Source organism: Bombina bombina, chromosome 3 (genome assembly GCF_027579735.1).
Source record: "Bombina bombina isolate aBomBom1 chromosome 3, aBomBom1.pri, whole genome shotgun sequence".
Classification (NCBI taxonomy): Eukaryota; Metazoa; Chordata; class Amphibia; order Anura; family Bombinatoridae; genus Bombina; species Bombina bombina.
In genome coordinates, this window is record NC_069501.1 from 1,026,668,798 (window position 1) to 1,026,693,034 (window position 24,237).

At 38.9% G+C, this 24,237-nt stretch overlaps 1 protein-coding gene across 3 annotated transcripts in view; it reads right to left on the reverse strand.

Annotated features, from left to right (window-relative positions):
* Positions 1 to 24,237, reverse strand: part of SLC11A2 (solute carrier family 11 member 2) — a 192,752-nt gene that overhangs the window by 94,350 nt on the left and 74,165 nt on the right. For all 3 annotated transcript variants that reach the window (XM_053708216.1, XM_053708217.1, XM_053708218.1), the window contains exons 5-6: positions 18,414 to 18,533; positions 8,557 to 8,663 (exon numbers count right to left, since the gene is read on the reverse strand). In XM_053708216.1, coding sequence (XP_053564191.1) covers positions 8,557 to 8,663; positions 18,414 to 18,533 — 227 coding nt within the window. The remainder of the gene's footprint in view (positions 1 to 8,556; positions 8,664 to 18,413; positions 18,534 to 24,237) is intronic.

The window sequence follows — 24,237 nt, forward strand, 5'->3', positions numbered from 1 at the left end:
TGCTGTTATTGGATCGGAGGTTATAGGAGGTGGTAATAGCAGGGCAGAGCATTCTGCTCAGGTAGGGTGGGAGCTTCCCAGAAAGGCTCTTAAACACAAGGCAGAAAGATGGAGGGTGCGTCTGGATTCCAGTGACAGCCAGTTTAGTTCTTTTAGCATGTCACATTGGTGGGTCCTGTAGTTACATTGTAGCACAAAGTGGAAGAACGAGTTATACAATGTATTAAGTTTATTAAGGTGAGTTTGCGGCGCAGGTGCATATACTATATCCCCATAATAGGCATCAACATTTGCTGTACAATCTTTTCCTTCACTGTAGGGCTGAGGCAGGATTTGTTTCTGTACAGGGCACCTAGTTTTGGATAAAGTTTAGATGCAAGTTTTTCTATGTGGAGGCCAAAAGATAGATTGGGGTCTAACAACATACCTAAGTAAGAGTGGACTGCGGTCAGCGTGCAACTGGATTTTGTTTTGATGCGAAGATGGGAATTTTGTAAGTTGTGTAATTTAGATCCCGTTCCAAAGATCATTGTGACAGTTTTGTCAGTGTTTAGGAAGAGTTTGTTTTTTGAGATCCACTTTTCTACCTCTGTGAACTGGTTTTGGAGCACTGCTTCAAGCTACGACAGATCGGAATTGTTTGCAAAGATTACCGTGTCATCTGCGTACATGTGTACAGTTGAGGATTTGCAGACATTAGGCAGATCATTTATAAATAATGTGAATAGTAGGGGGCCGAGAATGGAACCATGGGGTAGACCACACGTGACTGGGAGAGGGAGGGAGCCGCTGTCAGAAATGGAGACATATTGTGATCGATCCGATACATATGATCGAAACCAGGTTAACAGACGATCAGCAATACCAGAGTTTTTTTGTTTGAGCAGTAGTATGCCGTGGTCTACTGTGTCAAAGGCCTTTGCAAAATCAAGGAAAATAGCTCCAGTTAGGTCTCCTTGTTCCATGCCAGTTTGGATGTCGTTGCAAACTTTTAGGAGGGCAGTTGTCGTGGAGTGATTCAGGCAAAAACCTGATTGATCAGGGGTCAGATAGTTAGATTGTAGGTAATACTCACATAATTGCGTATGGTCGCATTTTTCTAAGATTTTTGACAATACTGGGAGCAAAGATATAGGGCGATAATTAGAAACCAAGGTTAACTCCCCACTTTTATGGATAGGCACTACTCTTGCAGTTTTCCAAAGTTTGGGTATGTATCCAGACACCAAGGATTCCTTAATTAGGGTTGTGACTGGTTTAGCAATTGCCGGCGCACTGAGCTTCAACAGCATTGCTGGGATTTGATCAGGTCTAGACTGTTTTTTTTTTCATTTTTAGATTATTAAGGTGTTTCTTAATGACATTGATGGGTACAAGTCTAAAATTAAACTTATCTATATTGGGTCTTTGCTGATTTAGTGGGACCTGATCCACATTTGTAGTTTCAGGATGCATGTCATTTATTAGTTTGTCAATCAGGGTGGTGGAGCATCCAACAAAATAACTATTAAAGGCATTTGCTACTTCTAAGGGAAGTTGCAGGGTATGGTTGTCCACATTGACAGTGGGGGGTTGGGAGTGGATTGGAGGATTTTGTAAGTTATTTATGAGTTTCCAAAACTTTCTAGGGTTTGATATGTTATTGTTCAGATTTTAACAGCAATATTGGTACTTGGCCAATTTTGTTTGTTTAGAGCATATATTTTGTCATTTTCTATATACACAGTGATCGTTCATAGAGCCTGTATGTTTGAATTTTGACCATAATGAATCCCGAAACTGGTACATTTGAATGAGGTCAGCTGTGATCCAATTCAGGTGTGCTCCTTTTACTCTCACCTTACGCAGCGGGGCATGTAAATTCCAAACTTGTAGGAGTTCAGACTGAAAGAATTCAACTGCAGAGTCTAGATCAGGGATTAAGTTTAATTTGTGCCAGGGGAGGTTCTGGATGTCAATTAGAAAAGATTGAAGATTAAATTTTTTGAAGGATCTGGTGATTTTAACCTTGGGAGAGGATTTAGTTGCCTTTATTTTGCGCACGCAGTACACTAAGCAGTGATCACTGAAATTGTTAGGGAGAACACCTGCCTCCTGGATTCGGTCGGGAGAAGTGGAGAGAATCCAGTCGAGCAGGGTGTGATTATGGCTTTTGATGTTTATGCGAGTTGGGGAGGAGATTAATTGCGTCAGCTGCAAAGATTTAAACAGCGAGCAACAACTATTATTTTTTGGATTCAGCCAATCAATATTAAAATCTCCAAAAACCAAAATTTCACTTTTTGGGTTTTGAGCTATGGTTTCACTAAGGAGATGTGCTATGTCAGAAATGGAATGCACAGGGGAGCTAGGTGGGCGGTAGATTCCTGCAACAATGATTGATTTACTACACGGGATCTCAATGTTGCCAGAAAGGAAATCAAAGGTGGCAGAAGAGCTATATTTTTGTAAGGGGGTGTACTTTATGAAAATGTCAGCATAAATTACAATGCCGCCTCCTCTCTTTGCCATTGGAATACATGGGTATTCATGCCATAGAAATGATAGAGCAGAGTCAGGTATTTTTGCGGTTAGCCACGATTCAGAGATCACAATGATTTTGGGCTTGTAATGTGAACACCAAGCTTGCAGTGCATCGATTTTTGGTAGTAAGGTGCGAATATTACAGTGCACAAAGGCGAGGCCTTTTTTAGCTGGAAGGCTAGGAATGTAATTTGTTGCTGGACCAGGGTTAGACTCTACATCATTTGCAAGCTTAGCTTTGCTGAGGTGCTTACCTGCCTGACAACGGAGTGAATATTCTGCTGGATAATCTGGACTCAACTTTTATTTTGCTGTAAATTGAAGTCCGGTAACCGCAACACTGCTAATAAACTGTGACGAAGCTATCTCCGCTCCGGAACACAGGAAGTGTAGGAGGAAAAGGAGCGCAACAGGAATTGCTGCCTCAGCTAACCCCGCCCATCGTGGGCCTTACAAAATTACAAAAAATAAGAAAAAAGGCGCGGCAGGGCAAACAGGCTCAAAATTTAAAACTTAACATTTATTGCCATAAACAGTGTATGGATAAAAGCATACAGTGTAAAAATAAAATCAAAGAGCGCTAGGACAGCAGCGGTCTAACATGTTTCAGCTCCTGCCTGACTCATAGACCGTTCTACCTCTAGCTCACAGCCCTCTTAAATTAGGAAATTACTCTGACGTAATAGACAGCACTGAAGTTATTAACCATTGCTAATCCAGGACAAAAGGAAAAAAGCACATAATGCCTATAGTCATAAAAGTGTGATGCTTGTTTATAATATCAGTACTACTTAAGTTCCAAGCAAAGAAAAAGACTTTAAATATAACATGACTAATAAAGACTAAAAAATATATAATCAAAGTATTTGTGGAATATACCTATTATAAGGTTAAGTGATCTGAACTAAACATATATCACCTTAATATCAAATGCCACTAAATAAGAAAATATTCTGACAAGAAATCATTATACATGTTAGGAATAATATCCTATTAAAGTTTCACACAATGAGTCTATATAAGCAATACATGGTTTCCAGTAGAATGGTTTAGAAGATGCATATATATATATATATATATATATATATATATATATATATATATATATATATATATATATATATATATATATATATATATATATATATATATATATACATACATACACATACATACATACATACTCAGTTATGGTTAGAAATGTATCCATTATAAACCAGAATATGCCCCAATCCCTTGCAATATCCAAAGGGGGACACAGAGAGTAAGAAAACTCCCTAAGAAAAAGTAGTATAATAACGCATCACCCACCCAACTGCTACTGGAAAATAGCTCTAATAGTTTATTTAGACATAAATTTGCAATTTATTTCATATAGATATTAATGTTAGTTAGTAAGCTTAATGTAAAGATTGGATCATATGGATGAATGATTAGTAGAGCTCATTGCCAGCTGATAGGTAACTAGAATTCAGTAAATTTCAGTGGTACTGACAGATAAATGTATACCATAACCTATATTGGTAGTTAATAGCTCTCTAATATGCATAGAGCAGATCAACATATCATAATTACTGCCAACAATTAATAAGATCAGTTTGTATATTTAATCCAACAGGTACCCGGGTTTTGAGTTTAAAGATACAAAATGCTTCGCGTGTGCAAAGCATCCTGTCTCTATCTCCACCTCTTTTAGGAGTTCTAAACCATTCAATGACCTGCCATTTAAATTTATCTATATTGCCATCATGGCAATATTTATAATGTCTGGCTACTTGTGAGTCTGGATCCTCAGACTTAATATCATTGATATGTTCTTTGATCCTGTCCCTGGGCTGGCTTCCCTTGTAGTGAGGCCTACATATTGTTTATGACAATCAAAGCATGTAATTAAATACACAACATAAGTACTACGACAGTTAGTACAAGCATCCATCATGAATACTTTTTGAGTACTTGCAGATTGAAAGGTTCTACCTGACAGTGTATATAAATATGCTTTGCATCTCGTAGCACCGCATTTATAATGTCCTTTACATTCTAACCAACTATTAGTCTTAGCTGGAGATATTTTTACCTTACAAAATTAACCTCCCGGTCGGCTAAATGTATTCTAAAGCCTCCGGGAGTATAATAAAAAGTAAAACACCACCTCTGAGCCTAGTCTTCTCGTCTCCAGTGCCTGCCAATACTGCCCAAAATAAAATGATCCCCTAAGCCATAGAAGGATGACTTTTGTCCCATACTGACTTTAAAGTGCCATCTTTTTTCTGTTTATGCTCCCAGAAACATAAAGTTAGCACTTACCTTTAGAAATCTGCCAGGCAGCAAGGCAGCTCACTAGGTTTGAGAGGCATGTTCCCTCACATGGACCTGTGGAAGAAAAACAAAGACTGAGTAATCTTACTCAGGCTTTCAAAGTTAGGGCAGCATTAAATTATATGGGAGGCGCAGTGAGGATTGTACCCCACAAGTTCCCATTGCTTAAAAACCACCACTGCTCCACTGAAGAGACTGATATGGACTATGGCTACACCCTAGAACAAAGCAGGACAATCATTCACTGCTAAAAAAATAATAAAATCTTGCTTGAAGAATCTTCTTTCAAACACCTAAACTTTACCACTTCCTTGCTCTAACGTAGGCAAAGAGAATGGCTGGGGTTGGAGGGAGGGGAGGTGATATTTGGCAGCTTTGCTGTGGTGCTCTTTGCCGCCTCCTGCTGGGCGGGGGTGGTGTTCCCAATAGTAATTAGATGATCCGTGGACTCACTGTGTCATTAGAAAGAAATACAGTCTCAGCTTTACTAAGCCCCTTAATATACTTCAAAGTTACTATCATATCACCTCCCTTCTCTCCTCTAAGATATACCTATTTATTTCATTGAGCCTCTCCTGGTAAGTTTTATTTTTTAGATCATGTACCATTTTGGTAGCCCTCCTTTGCACAGATTCAAGTTTGTTTATATCCTTCTGAAGATATGGCCTCCAGAACTGCACACAATACTCAAGATGAGGCCTAACTAATGATCTGTAAAGTGGCATAAGGACCTTACTATTTCTGCTGCAATTACCTCTACCAATACATCCAAACATTCTGCTGGCCATACTCGCTGCAGCACTACATTGTTTACTAAATTTGATATAATCTGAAATAATAATTCCCAATTCCTTTTCCTCATTTGTAACAGTCAGTAAAGTGTCATTGAGTCTGTAACCAACGTTTGGATTTTTCAATGTATTATTTTGCACTTTGCAGAGTTTAACTTTAGATCCCAGTCATTTGTCAAATCTATTCTTTTACAAATTTTTGTATCATCTGCAAACACATATACTTTTTTCTGTAGCCCTTTGATGATAGCACTAATAAATATGTTAAGCAAAACAGGCCCCAGGAACTGACCCCTGAGGAACACCACTAGTGTTACCTATCAATTTCTTCTCCTGGCTGTGTTTTCATAGCTTTCCTATAGCCAATACTAAAAAAAAATAGTATAGGTGGGGATACCACCGACAAAAGCAGCTATTTCTAAATGGCAAAATAAAGGTAGAGGAGCTATTTGTAAACAATTTAATACATTGCAGCAAGTAAAATGGATAACCGGAAACAAACTAAAAGGGAGAAAATTTTACAGTGCACTGTCCCATTAAGTTACATTTCCGCTACAATTCACTGTTTACCTAGTGCAAAAATACATAGAGCGTGGAAGAATAACAGAATGCCTCTGAAGAGTCAAGATGTGGAAACATGGTAAATAGAAATACAAATACATTTTTGTTTATGCGTTACAAAAAACATAAATTATGCTTACCTGATAATTTAATTTGCATCTGTATGAGGAGAGTCCACGCCTTCATTCATTACATGTGGGAATACAGAACCTGGCCACCAGGAGGAGGCAAAGACGCCCAAAGTCTCTCCTATTTAGTCATAATAATATTTGCCATCTTTACGGGAACCGGGAAAGTCTGTGGCACCACCCTGTTCTCATAAACTTTGTCAAGTTTAGGAATAGAAGGTTCCTCAGGTAATTTAGGTTCCGGAACCTCTAACATAGCCAACACTTCCTTTAACAGAAAGCGTAAGTGCTCAATCTTAAATCTAAAGTCTGGTTCCTCTGCAGCCGGAGGTTTAGAGGCAGCAGATTCCGACCCAGAAAGAGCCTCCGCTGAACTATCAGAGGTGTCTTCATCAGCGAATAATCTAGCATCCGATAAATCCAACAAATTGGTAGATGACCCCTGGGAAGGATAGCAATATTTTACCTTTCGCTTGCACTTTGCAGGGAGAGGTAAAGCACTGAAGGCCACAGACACTGCCGTTTGTAACTGTTCAGAAAAGTCTGGCGGTAAGAGGGCCCCTCCCGAAGGAGGATTATCAGTGCAATGGGAGGCTGCAAGTGTAATAGGAGCTGATTAAAGGGAACGCACCTCACGGGATGGAGACCCCCTCAGAGGTGGACGGCACAGTGGTACCAAACAGCTTTGTCTTTTTAGATATAACTACCTTATCGAGGCACATAACTGAGCAGGCGGATATACCGTAGCCTCCTCACAATAAAAACAGGTATTAGATTTAGGAAAAGAGGGAGTACCCTATAACGCATCAGAGTCCTCCACAGCTTGCGCTTTAAAATGACCAATAGAAAACAAGATAAATGGCACCTTTATACCCCCAATGGCCAGGGCACTCACCACCTCCTATGACCCAGGCTCCACAGAGAAACCACTTCTCCTATAAACCGCAAGGTCAGGAAAAAGGAAGTCAATGAAACCACACCCGGTCACATGGAGTGCCATGCAGGACCGCCCCTGCTCCAGGAGAGAAACGCACCGAAAATAACAGGCTGCGCAGTTATCTCAAAAACGAAAGTAACACCTAAATGTTCCACATCTGCCTGAGCCTCATCTCACACATCGCAGCATAAAAACATAATAAAGCAAGTTATGTATAAATCCCCTCTGTTCAATAACCTCCTTCCAGAGATATTAACCCTTGATTCCATACAGATAAAGGAGTCACACTGTGACCCTGTCTTCTTACATAATCATATGAAATAAAATGAAACGATCTTACCGGAATCTCTGCCGTGGAACAGACACAAAGCCTCTCAAGTTTGACAGTCTTGTAGCATCGGACCTGACATGGACTTGAGTGAAAGAAGCAGGCAGTCAAAACTGATTGCTTAGGAGCTGTTAATACAAGTCTGGATGGTTTTGCAGAAAGACTCTCCCTGCATCTCCAGACACTAACATTCGTCATTGCTCTCACTGAGAGGCTGACAAGACTACTTGAAACTCCAGTCCCATACCGAAGAGTACTACCCTCCATAAGAGACTACTCCGAATCTTTTGACACTTCTCTGCCATCCTCCTGTGACAAAAGGAAAAGAATGACTGGGGGATGAGGGGAGTGTGGGGGGGGGGGGTATTTAAGCCTTTGGCTGGGGTGTCTTTGCCTCCTCCTGGTGGCCAGGTTCTGTATTCCCACAAGGAATGAAGCCGTGGACTCTCCTCATATTAAGATGGAAATGAGCTTTTTTCTCATTTTTCTGATCAGTTCATACCTTTCTAATGGAAACCCTAAAGTATCATATTACTGAGAGTTGAATACAATTAATCTTCACTGCAAGAAAAAAAAAAAAAAACAATAAAGGGGCACTGCATTCAACTTATATAAAATTATTTTTTTAATTATGTTTCTGTGCTAACTTAAGTCTTACTTGTTAAACTTGTGGTGGATTTTCCGCTCCACCAGTGGCCCTTGATACCAGTTTAAATGACTTGTACTTATTCATGCACCAACATATTGTTCGGATGTGGCTCTTTCATATGCATGAACGCACACAAGCAGAAATTTTAACAAAAAGTTTAAATCTTTCTGATCTATGACACTTCAGAGTAAAATCAGAAAAAAACATATATATTCAGAATTAATTTTCAAAATTAAATATGGCTGAATCAGTCCAAAGTTTGAAAACACAGATGAAATGTAGTGTTCTTAAAAAAGGACATAAAGAAAGGAAGTTCTTACACTCCAGCGGACAAAAGATTGATGGCAATTGCTGAACCAATGACTTCTTGCATATCAGACCCAATTATGGCCAATTCCACCATTAGCCAAAGAATAATACGAGGCACCTAATAGAAAAGGGAAAAACATCAATAAAAGTACATGATAATCACAAGTCAGAAGAAAACACTAAATATGATGTCATCAGTGGCATTTATATTATATAAAGTCATTCATTACAAAGTTACATAGCAAATGCACAATACAAGTACATGAAAGTTTATGAAATAGAGAGCCCTGTCCATGATCAACCATCTGATGTACCCAGCAAGTTTTACTTACTGCTAAAGTAAATAAAAAGGAAACAGCTGACAGGGTTATTGGAGGCGAGCAATCAGAGAAGTAATTTAAATTTAGACTATATGAAACCCTAAAGAGGTGAGGTTAGAGAAGGAAAAATGTTAAAACCATAAAATAAGTCTTACAGAGAGAGGCAAAAAGATTGGTGCAATTCTAGAAAAGTCCTTAGATTGGAATGTGAGGAACTATTGTAATGAATTAGGTATGGATAGTGATAAGAGGCTTACATATAATTTGAGAGATATCCGAAAGTACAGCATTTAGGGATTTGTATGCTAAAAGTCAAAATTTGAATTTTATTTTTTGAGGCTAAAAGAAGCCAGTGGACAGACTGACATACAGTAGATGTGTGGCATTGTAGGTAATAAGAGTCTGGCAGATGGGTTACAGTGACAGCAGAGAGTAACTTAGGAGACCAGGGATGATGGAACTGCAATAGTCAAGACGATATAGGATGAGAGAGTGGATTAGAATCTTACTACTGACGTCTTGTATGGGGAAGTGCTAAATTTTAGTTGTATTTTAAGGCTGATGCAGCAGAAAATAATCAGCTAACTTTGATGAGCGAGTGAAAGTTTTAAAATGTGACCAAGAGGCAGCATTAATAAGTGACTGAAGTTTGGTCATTAGTAATGGAGAGGGGTGGGGATAGCAATAAACAGCCACTTTTAATGTTTGGTTATTTATCGTGCTGGTTCAGGGTCTATATTCACTTATATTGCAATCTTTTTTGACAAAATTTTGCAAGCTTTTGTAATAAGATCATCTTCATACATCGAGGATACCTATGATATTTTAAGCAAATTACGAAATGTGGATCTACAGGTTCAAAAATTCATATTGTTAACATTAGATGTATCCAGCTTGTACACACATACTAGTGGAGTGATGGCGGTAAGGAAAATATTGTCTTCTGATAAGAAATATACGGAGGAACATTTTCTAGATACCATTATATATATATATATATATATATATATATATATATATATATATATATATATATATATACACACACACTATATATACAAATATATATATATATATATATATATATATATATATATATATATATATATATAATGGATGGAGAATTGAAGACTGATATTTATACCAAACCGACTGACAGAAATAATACATTGGTTATAAACAGCTTTCATCCACCATCAACTTTTAAGGCTATCCCCAAAAGCCAATTATTGAGGGTTAAATGTATTTTAACAGATTTTGATTTAAAGGGACATTAAGTCCAAAATGTTTCTTTCATGATTCAGACAGAGAATACAATTTTAAACAACATTCCAATTTACTTCTATTATCTAATTTGCTTCTTTCTTTAGATATCCTTTGTTGAAGAAATTGTTAAGGAAGGATTTGCATATATTACAGGCTTGCCATCCTGAGATTAAAGCTTTTGCATGATCCCCCTAAGCTAGCCTATAAAAGGGGACCAAATATTAAAAACAAGTTGGTTAAGATATTGGCGGTGGAAAACCATTAAGACAAAGCTTTATCGTCAAACCAAAAACAGGATGTTTCCCTTGCCTCTCCTGTATTAATTGTAATTCTACGAGTAAAGGGGAAAATGCTTACTATCCTTATACAGGGAAGAAATAGGGGACTACCTTTACTTGTCGATTACATTTTGTAGTTTATATTGTGAAATGCCCATATTCTTTGTAGGACAAATGACTAGGGAAGCCTGTGATAGAATCTCAGAGCATAAATCTAATATTATACTTAACATATTGAGGCTCTGGTAACTTCACATGTTTTACAGGCAGGACAATGTAAGCCAACTTCGGTTTCAAATAATTAAACAAATTAAAATCCGTAGCAGAGGGGGCAATAGGGAGGCAATCTTAAATAGGAGACCGATTAAATTGGGAATGTGACTAGACAGTTTTTTTGGTAAAAATATATATTTAATTTGATCCATGACATAGATGTAGATTAAATTGTGCTTCAAGAAAGTAGAATATTTTTTACTATTAAAATTTGAATGGTTTTTAATTGTAGGTTTCTATACTTTTATAAGTTGATGACCACTAGAGGTAGTAATTTTGTGAAATAGAAAAACAAAAATGTTGTTCACTTAATTGTAAATAATAATTGTAACCACTAGGTGGCAGTATATACTTGTATGGTTTTGGCACCTAAAATAAAAAGCACAATTTTGATAGTGTTAAAGAGATAGGAAAGTCAAAATTAAACATGCATGATTCAGATAGAGCATGTGATTTTAAGACACTTTTAAATTTACTTCTGTTTTCAAATGTGCTTCATTCTCTTGGTATCCCTTGTTGAAAAAGAATACGCACATATCCTACACTAATGGGAGCTAGCTGCTGATTGGCGCCTGCACACATGTTTCTTGTGATTGGCTAACTAGATGTGTTCAGCTTGATTCCGTTAGTGTAATGTTGTTCTTTCAGCAATGGATAACAAGAGTATAAAGCAAATTTGATAATAGAAGTAAATTGGAAAATTGTTTGAAATTCTATGTTGTATCCAAACCATGAAAGAAAATGTTGGGGTTTCCTGTCCCTTTAACTTAAGCATGAATAAGGGTCAAGTGTGTGCCCGAAACACTGCTTCAGTTTATTGGACCCTGCACTGATGTGAAAAATAGAGATCTTTTTTTTAAAGATTTAAGCACCTGGAGGATTTACTCGTTACAGATAATAAAAACCCATAAGACTTTAATAGGTAACCAAGGGATTATATGTAAATTGGAAAGTGGAAGGGACCTAGGTCTGAGCTTCGTTGCACCCTAACATTAACTGGTTAAAAGGCAGAATTTGTGCCAGAAAAGGATACATTTAAGATAATGTTAGATAGATTGGTAAAAAACACAAATGCTAAAGGATTGGAGGATTTTAAGCAGGAGATGGTGGTCAGCAGATCATTTGAGACGGATTATCAAGGAGAAATTGCCTTTAGAATAGGCGGTAAGCAGGTCATTTGTTGTCTTCGTGAACAGTCTCTCTGAGTGTCTGAAACAAAAGCCAGATCTCATAGGGGCCTATTTAACAAATGTCAAATCAGCAGATCAGGTCCGACAGACATCGCTGAATGCGGAGAGCAATACGCTCTCCGCATTCAGCATTGCACCAGCAGCTCTTGTGAACTTCTGGTGCAACGCCGCCCCCTGCAGATTCGCGGCCAATCAACCAAATCGTATTAAAATCGGGTTGATTTCACGTGATCTCTGTCCACCTCCTCAGAGCAGGCAAAAAGGTTATGGAGCTGCGGTCTTTAGACCGCTGCTTCATAAATGGTGTTTCTGGCGAGCTCCATACGGAGCTTGCTAAATGGGTCCCATAGGGTCAAGAAAAGAATTTAATGACCCCAAGTATAAGAAAACAAACTGAACAGCGTTATTTAGAGAGGGAGGCTCGGTCAACTGAAGGTTTCTTAAAGGGACATGAAAACCAATGTATTTATTTTTATTCAGGTAGAGAGGTACATTTTAAACATCTTTCCAATTTACTTCTATTATCACATTTTTTTGTAGGAGCAGCAATGCACTACTGGGTGCTAGTTGAATACATCTGGCGACTCAATGAAAAGAGGCATATATATTTAGCTGCCAATCAGTAGCTAGTTCTCAGCAGTGTATTGCTGCTCCTGAGCCTAACTAGGTATGTTTATCAACAAGGATACAACGAGAACAAAGCAAATTACATAATAGAAGTAAATTGAAAGTAGTTTAAAATTGTATGTTGTATCTAAAATCTTAATAAAAAAGACTTGGGGTTTCATGTCCCTTTAAAGGGCCATTATAGTGCTAAAATGACATGCTCTAATTTGTTAGCACATGTAATTATACCACTAGCGACACTGAAATGATATGTGTTTAACTCCCAACCTAGGGCTCTATTGAGGTGGTAAAGTATGGAAACTGTTGGTAACTTAAAATATCTCCATAGATGTTAATGGAGATACAATTATTTTATCACTGGTTTCCACAATTTACCACCTCAATGGAAATGAGCCCCCCAGTTGTGCAACTGGCGTTACTGACTGGATTAGAGGAAGCTTCCGCTTGGGGCCAGCAGTGCTCTGAGGTTTCTGAGCAGTACTTTAACTGTGTTTAATCCATTCACAGTAATGGCCCTTTAAGTGCAAATTATGATAAGTAGTCGTCATCCGCACAATGTATTTAGCTTTCAAAATCATCTTGGCCCATACCCTGCAATTACACTGGAATCCATCACTAAGCCCCGAAAACCCAGAAGTGCTGGGAAGGACCACTTAAGGCAGCTGGTAACTCAAACACCTCAATTTTGGCTCCCTTAAACCCTAGAATTCCATAATACCTAACATCTGATGTACTTTAAGATGGAGTGCGTCTTGGAGGTTAAAGTTTAAGAACAAAAAAACAAACACTTGTTTTAATGCACAAACTTATAAATACCCTTTTAACAGGCCATCAAAAAGGCCTAAAGACCCCTTGTTTAAAAGCCCCCCTTAAAAATAAAGCCCCTATACAAGTTTTAATAGCCAGGTGATCACTGTGGTAATCACCTGTTTTGAATAAATATCCATTTATTTGCATAGAGTTTAATGGGAGCCCCTATGTGCAGATCAAAGCCCCTTATATGAAGAAAAAAAAACTTATTTTACTATAGAGTTTAGGGGGGAAACACATACACTTAACATTTTTTCACACGTTTGTTTCAGATTTCTTACGTGATATATACAGTATCTCACAAAAGTGAGTACAACCCTCACATTTTTGTAAATATTTCATTATATCTTTTCATGAGACAACACTGAAGAAATGGCACTTTGCTACAATGTAAAGTAGTGAGTGTACAGCCTGTATAACAGTGTAACTTTGCTGTCCCCTCAAAATAACTTAACACACAGCCATAAAGGTCTAAACCATAGGCAACAAAAGTGAGTACACCCCTAAGTGGAAATGTCCAAATTGTTAATATTTTGTGTGGCCATCATTATTTTCCAGCACTGCCTTAACCCTCTTGGGCATGGAGTTGACCAGAGCTTCACAGGAGTCCTCTTGCACTCCTCCTTGACGAGGTAATAGAGCTGGTGGATGTTAGAGACTTTGCGCTCCCCCACCTTCTGTTTGAGGATGCCCCACAGATGCTCAGTAGGGTTAAGGTCTGGAGACATGCTTGGCCAGTGCATCACATTTACCCTCAGCTTCTTTAGCAAGGCAGTGGTAGTCTTAGAGTTGTGTTTGGGGTTATGTTGGAATATTGCCCTGCGGCACAGTCTCCGAAGGGAGGGGATCATGCTCTGCTTCAGTATGTCACAGTAGCTCCCCAGTGCCAGCAGCACTCATGCAGGCTCAGACCATGACACTCCCACCTCCATGCTTGACTGTAGGCAAGGCACACTTGTCTTTGTACTCCTCACCTGTTTGCACCACACATGCTTGACACCATCTGAACCAAATGAGTTTATATTGGTCTCATCGGAGCCCCGGATATGGTTCCAGTAATCCATGTCCTTAGTCTGCTTGTCTTCAGCAAACTGTTTGCGGGCTTTCTTGTGCATTATCTTTAGAAGAGGCTTCCTTCTGGGACAACAGCCATGCAGACCAATTTGATGCCGCGTGCGGTGTATGGTCTGAGCACTGACAGGCTGACCCCCCCACCCCTTCAACCTTTGCAGCAATGCTGGCAGCACTCGTACGTCTATTTCCCAAAGAAAACCTATGGATATGACGCTGAGCACGTGCCCTCAACTTCCTTGGTCGACCATGGCGAGGCCTGTTCTGAGTGGAACCTGTCCTGTGAAACCGCTGTATTGTCTTGCCCACTGTGCTGCAGCTCAGTTTCTTGGCAATCTTCTTATAGCCTAGGCCATCTTTATGTAGCGCAACAATTCTTTTTTTCAGATCCTCAGAGATGTCTTTGCCATGAGGTGCCATGTTGAACTTCCAGTGACCAGTATGAGAGTGTGTGAGAGCGATAACACCAAATTTAACAAACCTGCTCCCCATTCACACCTGAGACCTTGTAACGCTAATGAGTCACATGACACCGAGTTGGGAAAATGACTACTTGGGCCCAATTTGGACATTTCCACTCAGGGATGTACTCACTTTTGTTGCAAACGGTTTAGACATTAATGGCTGTGTGTTGAGTTATTTTGAGGGGACAGCAAATTTACACTGTTATACAGGCTGTACACTCACTACTTTACATTGTGGCAAACTGTTATTTCTTCAGTGTTGCACATGAAAAGATATAGTAAAATATTTACAGAAATGTGAGGGGTGTACTCACTTTTACCACCACGATAGCGGAACCGCTGCAAAGTCCCGGACCGGCTGAAGACACCACCGGAAGTTAGTGGGAGGGGTATAGGAGTGGAGCAAAGGGGGTGCAAGCCGCTGGAAGCAGCCGGTTCCGCTGCTGTATAGCAAATGCAAAGAAGAAAGTACGGCTGCACAAAGCGGAGTAACAATTATTAAAAAAAATCAAAAACTTTTATTAATCCAAAGTTTAAAAGCTTGTAACACAAGGTACAAAAAGGGCTGCAGGAGAAAACCCTCCTAACATGTTTCGTGCCTGCACTAGGCACTTAATCATAGGAGAATGATTAAGTGCCTAGTGCAGGCACGAAACGTGTTAGGAGGGTTTTCTCCTTCAGCCCTTTTTGTACCTTGTGTTACAAGCTTTTAAACTTTGGATTAATAAAAGTTTTTGATTTTTTTTAATAATTGTTACTCCGCTTTGTGCAGCCGTACTTTCTTCTTTGTGTGTACTCACTTTTGTGAGATTCTGTACATAAAATAATATATTATAGTACAGAATAGTGTGAATCTGCTGGGTCAACTGAGAAAAAAAAAAGATATATAATGTCTGTGGGTTTTGTCACTGAAATATAGCCTGCAGTAAGGTCTTAAAAGTGAGCAGCATCCAAAAACTGCAAAACAGCTCAGTACAGGGGTGAAAATGGCTCAGGGTTAATGATCAGTGTTAGTGCATGTTCAAGGGATGATTAAAATGTTACTGCTCTTTAATTTATCTATGCAGAGTAGTAAAGGTGTCAAAATAAGTATTGCAGTATGCAATGATACCTTTATTACAAGACGAACATGACATTTAAAAGACAAGTTTTCAAGAGTTTTCCTCTCTACCTCGGGTCTGAAGCAATACTTATCACTCCTATACTATAATTTTACTAATCACCTATATTCATGGGTTACCACCATGTTGAAATCTAGTGTACACTGCATTCCAGTGCTGACGTGTGTTTGCACATGTGCAGTAGCTTTCCTTCAGATACCTGCAGTAAAACCTTATTTCTAAAATGTTAAGGAGACCACGGTTTGTCTTTTCCTTTATGATTTCACTTTTCTCATAACTTTACCATATTACAGACTAGAACAGTAAAATGGTCTCAGGGTTCTACTAACATCACAAGCTGTGTATGAATGTGCTTAGTGTTGGGGTTTCAGAAAACAACACAAAAGGGTGTAAGTTTATTTTCACACAGATATTGCTAAGCCTTGATGCAAACTGTTTAATTAATGTATGCTGCAAAGCCTGACAAAATGTAATGCTTGATTTAACTACTACACTTTTGTTTTTTAGGGACATTATACACATTTCTTCATTGCATAAATGTTTTGTAGATGATCTATTTATATAGCCCATAATTTTTTTTTAATTTTTTTTTTAATGTATAGTTTTGCTTATTTTTAAATAACATTGCTCTGATTTTCAGATTCCTAACAAAGGGGGAGTGCCTTATTCCCCACTTGCAGTGGGCTTTCCAACTACCTATCAGTAGCTGTGCATCTTATTCTTTATAGTAGTGTCTATTACATGCAGTTATAGGAAAATTGGTGTATACTGTCCCTTTAACCTCGTTCCCTTCCCCTTTTCAGTAAGTATTCCCCACATCCAACCCTTCACTCTGTCCAAGATCTCATCCTCCACCTAATCATGTACTTGTCACAGGTCCCTTCCCATACCATACTGCACCCATTCTATTACATTTCCTTGAATACACCCTTGTTTAAAGATGCAAACAACCGATACATGCAAGTATTTAAGCTTTGTCTACTCACACATTGTCTCTTCTAGACCCTATTATGCTCCTTTGTCAGCTTATTATGTAGAATACCTTGTGTAAAAGGTACTGTACACTTTACTTTGTTACACTTAAAGGGACACTGAAAGAATTTTGATATATTTTTAGACCCTTGATGATGCTAGTTTACTGATTTCCATGGTTGACCCTCGGTCCTGAGGTTTTTTTTCCTATTCTTATGGGCAGGCTGTATTGGCAATCACAATCTATATCAGCTGCCACCACTGACACAAAGGGGATCATGTATGCAGTTATGATGCTCAACCCATCTAAAGTGCAATTAGCTGCATCAGGAGTGCTCTCTGCTTTCTTATAATGGGACAAGTAGTATGGCTTGTGATAGGCTGTACCATCTTCCACATCAAAACAAACACATGAATAAACAAATAAAAAAAAAAATCAGACCCAGAATGCACTGTGGTCACTTTTACTGGAACGAATATGGCTATAATTTTGTTATAAGTTTACTGTCTTTTCATTAGGCCCTCAGTTTGCCAAACTGTATACGGTTTGTGGTAAAATCGTAAAAAACCTATGCTGATAGTTTGTAGTACTTTCTGATAGTGTATGTCACAAAAAGATGATCATGTGCAGCCTACAGTTGCATAAGGGTTTAGTGCAATATTTGTCTGTGAACTCACATTAACACTACATCTCACCATTAGCAACACACAAAGAATCCTCACATAAGACACATTATGCTGCTAAAGTTGGGAAAGACCTTGCACTCTCCCTAGCTATATAGTATATTTCTACCGCTCTGAAAATGTAGACATGACACTTCATAGCTTACAAAAGGGAGAAAAAGGTACAAGCTTTCATTAAAGAATCTTTCAAGCAGTTCCTTAAAACCTTGGTGTCTTCAAAGTCTGCAAACAGAATTCCTTCTTAACTATTCAATTTATTTCCTTTACATTGATTTTGTATTTTTATTTTTCAAATGTGTGCTTTTATCTAATCCACTGACTGACAGGGTAACAACTTCTGTGTAACTCTCTGATTGAATCTAACATTCATTTCTGGACCTTGGTTTACATGCCTCAAGAAAATGAATGAGCTTTAGTCACTGCTCATTTTTATACATAGTGTTATTGAGAACTAAAATGTTATTGCCTCTAACTCCCAGGATTTTCTTAAAATGAATGTTTGCCCTCGTCATAGCTCTACAGAACTTCTTAGTTCTAAATAAATGAAGCAACCACCACAACAGAGTGGGTGAAAAAAAATCTGGAATTAATTAGAAGACTATCTTTCAATATAGGTTACTAAATGGTTAGGAACCTGCACTTTTCCATGATTGAGGACACTACCCACTGCAGAAGTGCTAGGAAGAATATTCATCTCACTATAAAAACACGACAAACCAACGCAATTCAACCACAAACAGTATAACTGACAGTTTAATACAAGGTATGGGTAATATAAAGTAGTGTGCTTACCTTTGGGTACTGTCTGTTGCATACTTCAGCTAAATGAAGGCCGGTCACCACTCCTAGCCGAGCTGCTAGACGTTGCAAGAGGAGCCCAATGATGGTGGCAAGGAGAAGAACCCACAAAAGCTGAAAGGCAGAAGATCCATGCAAGTCATTTATTGTTCATTGTGCACAATGTAGCACCTGCGTTTATAATGTAAATAAGCCCTTACCAAACTAAACACAAAATTCCAAAGGTTTCACACAGAAGATTTAAAAGAAAATGAACACAATAAAAATGCAATGTAGTGAAAAAGTTACTAATTACATTTTTATTATTCATAATACATGAGTCACAAAAGGTTTATTTTGTCAAAACAAAAAAAAACATTTGGGGGGGGCGTATCTGACCATCGGCCAAGATGGCTGCTTGTTAAACTCTGTCTAACAGTGGGAGCTGATAAAGCTGCTGTTTGTCTCTTCTGAAGCTGTTGGACACTAATTTTTTCAAGATATTTGAAACAACCATTATTTTTGCAGCAGTTCTATATGACACTTATACGCTATTAAGAATAAGCAGCCTAAACTAGAGAAGGTACGCAGCAGAGGTCTGGGAGCGGCATATACTTTTCTCTACCCTCCATCATCCTGATTTATCAGTATAACCAGCCAGTTGTGCTGTAGTAAGAACATTTGCAAGAATTCATCACGGAAGCCCAATTCAGCTACAGAATAATAGAGTCGCTAAGTGCTCATTTCTCTCGTGTTGAGAAGGAAGTGACCAGTGTTTTGCGTCTATCTATGGAGGAGATCTCGACAAAAAGACTGATGGACCTAGTGGAAGTTCCCCACCTGGGACTTAAAAAGGTTCCATTACCTCAATCACCATTTATACACGATGTGGGTTCATCTAAAGATTTGGAGAATATGTTTAATTGCCAGGAGCCGGTCACCATAGCAAGACATACGATGTATATGCAACAGGGGACTGTGGTGCAGGAGGCAATCCAGAAAGCTAAACAGAATAAAGAGCGCATGCTGCTACAAGGTGCCATCCCAGACGATTATAGCGGTCGAGAGCCGCATGTCTCTGGTGAAGCTTACCGGTACACTGTTTATTATGATACGGTGGGACCTTCAATCTTCTCCATTCTGTCAGAAAAAGTGTTGCCAGAGCCCGCTGCGAGGCGGCCGATCACGGCGGGTAAAGCAGCTTATTTGGAATGGGGTCCCAACCAGGACAGGTCCTTGCGGACGATGCAGAAGATTTGGAGCTGGAGGTTGGGAGTAATTGGGGAGGCTGTGTCAAGTATGCTCTATTGTTATGTCTGGTCACCGGAGACTGCCGTTGAAGAGCTGCGGTATACTCTGTTTCACCTCCACCTTCATTCAGAGACATGTTACTGCCCCAGCGTTCAAGAACCGGGGTTGGTTAAAAGATTGACTATTTTATTAATCAACTAGTTTGATATCTGTTGGGGACCTTCTAAATACCCTATAATAAGTAGCTGAAAATAATCTGGATAAAAGTTTATGTTCCCTGTTATTTATGGCATGTTTTCTCTGCTTTATTTTGTTTAAATGATGTTCCGAAAGTTTTTTCTACCTTCACATATCTTGATTAGTCTCATTTACATTTATATTTAACCTTGGCTGTATGTATGTTTGGGTTTCAGCTCATGGTTTCACTGTAGATATAGGTTAGAGATCAGATCAGAACCCTGCATTTATAAACTGGAATATTTAATGCTCATATAGTTGGTCCTTGTTTATTTATAATTCTTAGCATAGTCCTATGAGTTCTTATGCATATGACAGCTATCTAGGCTAGGGGGTTGTAGGGATACTCAGACCCCTAAACTAGGAAGATTACAACTCTAGGTATGTCAGAGAAGGATCAAGATCCTTATGAGATTTCCCCAGATATCTTTCTTTATTTGGAGTGTTTCCTAAGAGGCACAGTTACCATATATTCCCTGTTTTTTAGACTATTTATCTAGTACTCACTGTGACACTATATAGCATGTAAAATGAGTATATCCCATACAGAAGCCAGACCCCAGTTAGGGTGAAGATTAAATAGTACTGTTATGTGTTTTTATGGTACTCCAGTGGGCTGGGTTTGTGTATCTCTGTGTATAACAGTGCAGTTTTATGGCCTTATGAAAGGGGCTCCTTTGCTCAGTTAAATAGGAGTACATATATACAATTCAGTAGGCATTTAAATTTTGTCAAGGGCATATCAGTTGTTTTTTGTTTGTTTGTTTTTTTCCATTATTAAGTGCTAGGGGTATTTTATAATATTATCAGAGTAGAAGTTTTGCTTTGTATTTGCCGCGTCTCCCTATAGATCCCAGTAGTTATCTCAGCGTAGTCCTCCTGGGGCACTCCTAAATAAGCATAGAGCTCACTGGCTCAGGTTTACCAGAGCAATTGCTAAGCTTTTTTTTTTTCTCTATAACCCTTTTACAGTCTCCTCCATGTATATGTGTATGTGTATGGCATATTTTAACTGGTCCTTCCCTATAGTTGGTTTACTATTTCTTAGTCCTTTATAGATGATCATTAACATATTTTTTTTTAATATATGAGCTGAATATATAAGCTGTGTTTTATTTATAATTTGGATGTCCAAAAGTGACCTCAGTATTTGAAGCATAAGACATAGTATTGATTACTATGTTACAATAGTCTTTAACATGTCTATAAGGGATCTGATATTAATATAATCCTCCTGTAATTTTCTTTTCTTTTTTTGATAGATGTATTGGAGGCCCAAAAGTGGCTTCAACTTTTGTAATAGGAGGTAGAAAACCTGAGGATTTGTATTAGTTAGTTTTTTGCTTTATTTGACCATACTGCAATTATTTAGAAAATATTGGCTGAGCTATTGTATTCTATTTTATGGTTTATGTATGCATTTATCTGCTTATAGGACAGCCCATTACCACTGGTATTCTATCTTATTGTTCATGTATACATTTATCTACTCATATGCCGTTCCATTGCTATGGAATATATTATCTACAAGTTTGTGATATTTTACATGTCAGAATTTCTGTATATTTATCTTAATCCTCAATAAAAATATTTAAAAAAAAAATAAAAAAAAATACACATTTGACTTCTAATCACATTTCCTTGGAAAAGAATAGCCACAAACTCTGCTTTCTACAGACACATATATATTTGATGACAGATAAGAACCATTTCTCTATCTGAAGTGTAGGGCCACCTAATTCTTAGAACATCCTCATTCATATTGCAGTCATGTTTCCTTACCTCCTCTGTCAGTCGGTTATTCCATGAATCAACTACACATTCTGTAGAGAAAAACTTAAAGGGACATGAACTCACAGTCTCTCTTTCAAGATTCAGATAGAGCAAAAAATTCCATTTTGCTTCTATTACTAAATTGGCTTACTTCTCCTTGTATAATTTGTTGAAGAAGCAGCAATGCACTACTGGGAGCTAGCTGAATGTATCAGTTGAGACAATTACAAGAAGTATGTAAGTGTAGCCACCAATAAGCAGCTAGCTCCCAGCAGTGCATTGCTGTTCCTGGATACCAAAGGATACCAAAAGAATGAAGCAACTTAGATAATGTAAGTAAATTGGAGAGTTGCTTAAATTGCATACTCTTTCTGAATCGTCCCTTTCAGCAAATTACAAAAGAAAGAATTTGTGACCCGGCGGGAATTTGCAAAATAATCAAAAGGGAAGAGATGAGAGGTGACTGGATGTAAAGAAAAGCCCCCAAAGTATTTCTGTTACACTGTATCTCAGTTTTATCATCTGAATAAATAAATATCTATCAAATGCTGTATAGCTCAAAAGGACACATTAAAACAAAAGTTACAGGTACATAAGTCCTTGTGTGCAATAGGAACCCTCAGAACAAAAACGGACAACAATACTGTGACACCTCTTACGGAATTTTGCAGTGTTATGAAATAAATGATGATGATAATAATAATAATGATTTTTATCCAAAGTACTTACACAGGTACAGTGGTTTAAAGCTATAATCATGCTCTATCCTATGATTGTAGTGTTATGACAATGGATGGTTTAAAAGCACAAACAGATCATTCATCCATTCATAAGGACAAGAGAGTCACTAAGGGCAGTACAAGTAAATGTTTCACTGTCTCATTACAAGCACAGCAGTTGGTACACGTTGGCCCTCTATTGGTTGAAATACGAGGGTAATGACACATTTGTAGAGCAGTGGGAAGCACAAGAAGCAACTCTGCCTTTAGCACTTTCAAAGGAAGGAGAGGTTGTCACAAGGTAGCCCCTCTCTAGTGATTTTAAAGGACGAATTTAACAGAGCAATAGATCTCAGATCCTGCTCCAACACCGGACCAGCCCAAGAGACAGACATGTCTGATAGACAGGGGGGACAGAAAGACCCCAACCACAAGTCCCCAGGGAATGGATTAAAAAAATGGGGGGACTCACCCATCCTAACAGAGCTCGGGTGCCAATCCAATCCTCTCCTCCAAAATAAGGCACTCCCAAGGAGAACCCCCTAGGACCTGGAACAGAGAAAAGTGTAATAGATCCGTAGGAAGACCGGTCACAGCTGTCTTAGACAGTCTCTACATAGAGAGATCAAATTCCAGCAGATGGAACTGAGCCCACAGAGCAGCAGATGCTGCCCCTTACAGAAATAAGCCACCTGATCCAATCTCCTACACACAGGGCAGGACAAAGACCCTCCAGAGAAGAGGAAACCTCAGCTCATAAGGAAGACAAACTATCCCCTCAAAAGGGAAGGGCACAGATAAGAACAGCGTAAATGTCCACAAGACATGAAGTCATAGAATGATCAAAACACGGACCGAATGAAAAAATCATCCAGACACCACTGTTGACCCAACAGAGAAAAAAAAAACTCTCCATTAAGAGGAGCACACTCCATCCAAAGGACAAGTCAGGCCTTAAAGTTTATAACCAGTACCCGAAGGTGGATGTGAACTCTGGCCTTCCTGCTTGCAAACCCAATGAGCTAACCCCTTTGTCGCAACATAGGGTCCCTGAAAAAACTGGGTCATCCCGAACCAGTCCACAGGATCATAAGTCTCCAGACATCCAAGAAGGATCTAAGACAAGAACCTTGGACCCAGAATCGTCCTAGAACGAACAACACCCCTAGGGAACACAAGATAATCCCGTCTGAAGCAATCAGACCTCACAGGGGATGAGAACCGGGAAATCCGGATAACGAGTAGAGGACTCACTCATAATTCCCAGCCCAAAAGAAAGAGAACACCCTTAGCCGGAGGTCAACAACCCCCCAACAAGGTGCTAGGCCGCGACAAAGTCACGCAATTTCTCTAGAGCCAAAGGCCCCAAGGGCAACACTAAGGGAATGAGAACGAGAACAGAGTTACCCGAAAGAGAGTAGAAAGAAAGGCTAGTCTCCATAATCCTTTCCGATTAACCTTCCAGAGAACCACACTCAAGGGAGAAGAATGCATAGCCTCCCGAACCCGGGCAGAAAAACATCATCCCCTAAGCAAAAAGCTTGGCAGAAGAGACAACACCTCCTATCGCCCCTGATATGGAGACGACTAACTCCCGGAGGAAGACAGAGCCTCACAGCCTTCACTTCCTAATTAAGCGGCCAAAGCCGCCTAAAAAACTGGACGAAGTCCAGGAAGAACGGACAGACCTGCAGGAACAGCCCAACAAGGGTCAGAGACTTCCAAGCTCAGAACTGGAAAAGGATACACAAAAAAGAAAGATTATAAGAAGATTACTTCATCCCCTTATGTCTATGCAAGCAAGCCAGTCGAAGATTAAGACTGAGAATCCCCATACCCATTAAGAGTGGGATCCTCCA